This window comes from Ornithorhynchus anatinus, chromosome 2, assembly GCF_004115215.2.
Source record: "Ornithorhynchus anatinus isolate Pmale09 chromosome 2, mOrnAna1.pri.v4, whole genome shotgun sequence".
Classification (NCBI taxonomy): Eukaryota; Metazoa; Chordata; class Mammalia; order Monotremata; family Ornithorhynchidae; genus Ornithorhynchus; species Ornithorhynchus anatinus.
In genome coordinates, this window is record NC_041729.1 from 39,239,848 (window position 1) to 39,245,847 (window position 6,000).

The following is a 6,000-nucleotide window of genomic DNA, read 5'->3' on the forward strand; positions in this document are numbered from 1 at the left end:
GCTCCCACATCTGTGGTAATCCCCCGCAGCGAGCCAGAGTTGCCCCCATAAATGGATCTCAGACTTGGTGCGTCCCACAAAAGGGGCAGACGGAGAACACCTCGGGCTCTGAATGCCCTGAGCCTGGGACTTTGTTCCCTTCCCTCCAGATATTGTAACGAAAGAGGAGTTCCTGAGAAAACAAAGGACTGAAACCATCATCTTCTCCAGGGAAAAGAATCCAAATACCTACGAGTGCATCGTTCCTGCGAATGTTGAAGCTGTCGCTGCTAAGGTGATCTATATAACAGTTGGTCATAATCATCCGTAATCTCCTTGGGTATCTGTGCTGCCACATCAGTAACAAAGTTTAGCCAGTGGCTCCTGCTTCGTTTCCCTTGCCCTTTCTTCTCCCTTCCAAATTTTTCTCTCTTGCTGCCGTGCTCTTTTACGCCCACCCTCCCCTTGCATTCTGAGTCTTAACATGTGTTTATTTAATGAAACAGTCTTCTGTTTTTGATGGTTTTCTGCATTTATTCTTCATTTGCATGGGTGGGTGTGAGTGTGTCTAGTTGCGATAACGGGGCCAGAGATAGAGCGTGTCCGACCAGGAGAGACAGAGAGAGCGCGAGAGCGTGCTGGTGGTTAGAATGGTATTTGCTGAATAATTGGAAAGTAGGAGATTAAACTGGCTTCTTCTCCAGGAAAAGAAGGCTCTGTGTATATCCAATTTAAATAAACACTCTCGGAGTTAACTTTTATGCCCCTTAAATGTGCATGCATTGTGTCCTGAGGCTTCTAAGCATTTGGGGGTGATATCCTTAGCTCTAGGTCCCTATTAAAAGAAAGTCTTCCATTTAAGACTGAGAACCCCAAAGTCACAAGACAATAGATTCCGTGATTGATTGTAACAGTTCACAAAACTAGTGGGATAAAAATAGGCATTCAAGTAGCCAATAATTTATCCCCTAATACCAAGCTGCAAATTAATCTAGTGCTGGGAAGGCCTAAGAGAGATTTAAATTGCACTTTAATCCTAATCATATCTTTTTAAGACCCAAATTTCCAAACCTGAGGATCATTTACAAACCAAATCTTTCCCGCCTCCTTTAAAATTCACCTTAGGGGCTCTTAGCAGACAGAGCCTTCTTCTAGAGCCTGTCCTATTCATTCATTCAATCGTATTTATTTAGCACTTTACAGAGCACTGTACGTAGCACTTGGGAGAGTACAGTATAACAATCCACAGAAACATTCCCTGCCCACAGTGAGCTTACAGACTAGAGGGGGAGATAGACAATAATGTAAATAAATGAATTACAGATATGTACATAAATACTGTGGGACTAGGATGGAGGATGAATGAAGGAAGCAAGTCAGGGTGATGCAGAAGGGAGAGGGAGAACAGGAAAGGAGGTCTTAGCCAGGGAAGGCCTCTTGGAGGAGATGTGCTTTCAATAAGGCTTTGAAGGGGGAGAGAGTAATTGTCAGATTTGAGGAGAGGAGGCGTTCCAGGCCAGCGGTAGCCTCCTCCCTCCCTCCCTCCCCCCCCGCTCTGCTTAACCAAGGAGAAAAAGAAGTGGGAATTGTCGACGTGAAATGGATATTACATCCTTCCTTACGTGGCCCCTGTTCTGCACGTGTCCCCCATGGTATTTTTTATTTGTTTGTTTTAAAGGATGTCAGTGCCAGCTGGGTAGTAGCATTTTCAGCACAGAACAAGGGAAGAAGGTGCCAAGAGCATCAGGGATCTGAACTTCAGGCTTTGCCATCAATCATATTTATTGAGCATTTACTGTGCGCAGAGCACTGTACTAAGTGCTTGGGAAAGTACAATATAACAATAGAACAGTCACATTCCCTGCCCACCACAAGCTTACAATCTAGTAGGTGCTGTTTTGTGTTAAAGGGTGTTGCTTAGCTCCTTACAAAATGCCAAGCAGAGTGCTAAGAACTAGAGCAGAGATGGTTCCTGTCCCACATGGGGTTCATTTACCCTCCTCATAGCCTCCCCACACATTCTCTTCAGCTGCAGGAAATGGGTTCCATTTTGTGTCGCCAAAGGCATGAACTCTGTTGCAGAACTAAGAGTTGTAGCGCTTTCAGGGTAGTCCTTATTTCTCCTCAGCCCTGGGTTAGCGTCTGTTTCCTTCCTGGTCCAGTGTTATGCAAGCAGACAAAGATTTCAATCTGTGTTTCAGCACAACCTCAGAGAATATGGCCTAGTAACAATAGATGATTGGGAGATGGGAGTGGACAGGCGAATCGAGCACGGGCCGGTCAGAGAGGGGTGACTCTTCAAGCAGAAGCTTCAGGAGTATCACGAGACTAACAGGTGGAATTTAAAACCACATCAAACAGTGCAGATAGCCAATGCAGCTGCACTGAAAAGGCCAGTCGCTGTGGGCACAGTGTGGAAGGAACTTCTGGTCACGCATCAGTCCTTTTTTCTCCCGTACTTGCTCACACAGATAAAATTCACTATCAGCAGACTCATCTACAACATAAAAAGTCACTTTATACCCACTCACATGCACACATGCACACACACATATCCCTAGCGTATTAATCGTTAGAGTTTAGTCTACTGCAATTTGGGAGTATTATAAAATAAGGGAGAAGAGTTGGGGCTGAAATATAATTTTAATTTACAAATCATGCTTCATGGAAAGAACACTACTTGCTGCTCAACCCAGTGAACACTGACTTTTTTCACCACAGTGGCAGAGAATTGCACCCTGTCCCCTCTCTAGAGGGGGAGACAGACATTAATTAAATAATTTGTGATATATAACTTATAGAAGAGTACCTACGGTGTGCAGAGCAGCGTGGCTCAGTGGAAAGAGCACGGGCTTTGGAGCCAGAGGTCATGGGTTCGAATCCCGGCGCTGCCACTGGTCAGCTGTGTGACTGTGGGCGAGTCACTTAACTTCTCTGTGCCTCAGTTACCTCATCTGTAAAATGGGGACTAAGACTGTGAGCCCCACGTGGGACAACCTGATTCCCCTGTGTCTACTCCAGCGCTTAGAACAGTGCTCTGCACATAGTAAGCGCTTAACAAATACCAACATTATTATTATTATTATTACTAAGTGCTTGGAAAGTACAATTCAGCAACAAATAGAGATAGTCCCTGCCCACAAGGGGCTCACGGTGAAGAAAGGGGGAGACGGGCATCAAAAAAAGTAAACAGGCATCAATAGCATCAATATAGAAAAATAGAATTATAGATATGTACACATTAATGAAATAAATAGAATAATAAATATGTACATATGTATACAAGTGCTGTGGGGCAGGGAGGGGAATAGAGCAAAAGGAGGGAGTAGGGGCAATGGGAGGGGAGGAGGAGCAGAGGAAAAAGGGGATTCAGCCTGGGAAGGCCTCCAGGAGGAGATGAGATATCAGTAGGGCTTTGAAGGGGGGAAGTAGGCTAGTTTGGCAGATGTGAAGAGGGAGGGCATTCCAGGCCAGAGGTAGACATGATCTGATACCCCATATGAGGAGGGACAGTCATTAATTAATTTTGAGGTTCTGCCCCTCCCAAAAGACCCCTGACAAGTATCCCATAGGTCACCTGGATGGGACGAGGGCCCCTGACCGCTGTGGAGGCGGGGAAATATTTGCTCTCCCCTCCTGTACCATATGAAATCACTAGGTTACTCTGTGTGTGTGCACGTGCGTGTGTGTGTGTGTGACATCAGGTAAACTGCGTAACATAGTGGCACCATATAGAAGTCCACCAGAATCCCAAAATTATAGTGTTTCTCTTGGGTGGCAACCCTGACCTCACCACTGTGCTCTGAAGCTATGTTTCCCTCCCGGGACCTTTTTAAACCGGCACTACATCTGCCCTGGGCTGAGGAAGACTGGGCGCTTGCAAATTGTTAACCGCCACTTTAGATTCCTCCTCTTCTTCCTCCTCCTCGCTGCTGCCACTTGCTGCAACCCATTCTCTGGAGTTTCCAGGTTGGCTAGCTGACTGGCTGAGCTGAGAAGCAGTGTCTACTTCCCTCTTCTTCTCTTTAACTTCTTTCTTTCCCCTCATTTTGCTGCCTTTCCAGCTCCACCCCATTCCATCCTGGGCTCCCCAGAATCTGGCCATTTAATTTGAAAGTCAAACAGTGTGACTGTAAACCTTTAATTTTTTTTAGCACGGGATCACTTTTAGCATCCAGGGGTCACCAGTTCTCTCATTCTGACGCGCTATTATTGTTTCTTGGTTTTATTAAGCTGTGCGGGCACGTGTTTACATACACATGTCACATATGGAAGTCTGTACTCTAGTGAACTGCGATAACTTTGCTTTCAGAATAAGCACTGTCTGCTGGAGGCTGGAATAAGCTGCACGAGGGATTTGATCAAAGCGAAGATCTACCCCATTGTTCTCTTCATCCGGGTCTCAGAGAAAAACATCAAGAGGTTTAGGTAATATCTCAGTGGCTTTCTGAGTCTTCAGATTTTTATTGATTAAATAGCACCAGGATCTCATTACAATAGGAGTGTGGTTAGGCTGAATTATGCCCTCTCTTGTCTCCCATTAATCTTTTATGTGGACTTTTCTGCTCTCAACGGAAAATAGAGCACTGATATGAACTCCCCTTTAGCCCTTATCCTCCCACATCATTTCCGGCTCTTGTCCTCCTAGAGGAACCTGGGGTAGAAAGAACCGTGAGCCATAGTGTACCTGTAACATCCGGCTCCCTCCACGCCTCCTGCTATTTGAGGTGGACGTGGAAGACTTTTTTGGGTGAAAGTTGGAAATTTCCATGACAAGCTAACATCCCTGGGCATCTCTTGCTCCCCCGCTTCAGGAAATTGCTACCCAAGCCAGAGACAGAGGAGGAATTCTTACGCCTCTGCCGTCAGAAGGAGAAAGAACTGGAGGCCCTCCCTTGCCTCTATGCCTCGGTAGAGGTTGACATGTGGAGCAGCGTGGAGGATCTCATTCGGGTCATCAAGGAGAAGATCGGGGAAGAGCAGCGCAAAACCATCTGGATCGACGAAGACCAGCTGTAAAGATACAGCAAACGGACTTGGACTTGGCGATGGCGGCTGGACCCGGCCCAGCTGAGCTGGGGCGTGAGAGAGGCGCCTTCTCGGGCAGCCCTAGTGGTCTCCGGAGCTTGTATGCAGATGTGGAATTCCTCTGCAGATGAAGCAGTCGGAGACGAGGGGAAGAGTGAGGTCTCAGGGGAATCAGGGGGCCCAAGAAGACCCAACCAAAAACTAGTCACACTCCTTCTCCATCGTAGTATCTCTTCAGTAACAGTCTGTGTCGGAACACACCACCAGGACAGAGGGCCCGGGCAGGAGGTGGAAGCATTCCTGTCGCTTCACACCCCTGACGTTACTGGAGCGTCACCATCTTCAGGGTGATGGAGCCCAGCCGAGGGACATGAAATCTGTGGCTTTCCCGTTTACCTCCGAGACCAGAGTAGCAGTTGAATGTAATTCACAGAAGAGACAGTAGGCTTCGGTGTACATGAGGGTTCTGAACCTGGCTAAGTAGAGCTGAAAGAAAGCTTACTGTGTTTGTTCTTTCCTTGCATTAATTAAAAGACTCAAATTCCTAGGTTTTTTTAAACCGTGCTCTATCAAATTGTTTCCAAAGGTTTTTTTCCAAAGCCATTTTAGAGACTCATCCCCAAACCTAGCCTTTCCCTTCTCTCTACCCCTTTATCGGTTCATCAGTGATATTTATTGAGTGCTTACTATGTGCAGAGCACTGTACTAAATGTTTGGGAGAGCATAATACAATAGAGTTGGCAAACATCTCTGCCCACAAGGAGATTACAGTCCAGAGTATGGGTTCTTTTTTTTTACATTCTCTCCACTTCACCTCTTCTCCCCACCTATATTTCCCTCTGTGTATTATTCAGTGTTCTCAAAGTTTCCCAAGTGGAACTCTTCTCCCCCCAAACCCAGGTATTAACCTCTGACAAGGCTTTTTCCTTGGCAGATTGAAGACTGGGGCCAGGGCCAATTAGCTGCAAAACTTCAAACTAGGACCAGTATCAG

The 6,000-nt window shown here is 46.4% G+C and overlaps 1 protein-coding gene across 5 annotated transcripts in view; it reads left to right on the top strand.

The window, feature by feature from the left end:
* Positions 1-5,581, top strand: part of CARD11 (caspase recruitment domain family member 11) — a 75,331-nt gene extending 69,750 nt beyond the window's left edge. For all 5 annotated transcript variants that reach the window (XM_029058143.2, XM_029058149.2, XM_029058147.2 and 2 more), the window contains 3 exons: positions 150-274; positions 4,292-4,407; positions 4,794-5,581. In XM_029058143.2, coding sequence (XP_028913976.1) covers positions 150-274; positions 4,292-4,407; positions 4,794-4,998 — 446 coding nt within the window. In that variant the 3' untranslated portion in view covers positions 4,999-5,581. The remainder of the gene's footprint in view (positions 1-149; positions 275-4,291; positions 4,408-4,793) is intronic.
* Positions 5,582-6,000: the final 419 nt, after the last annotated feature.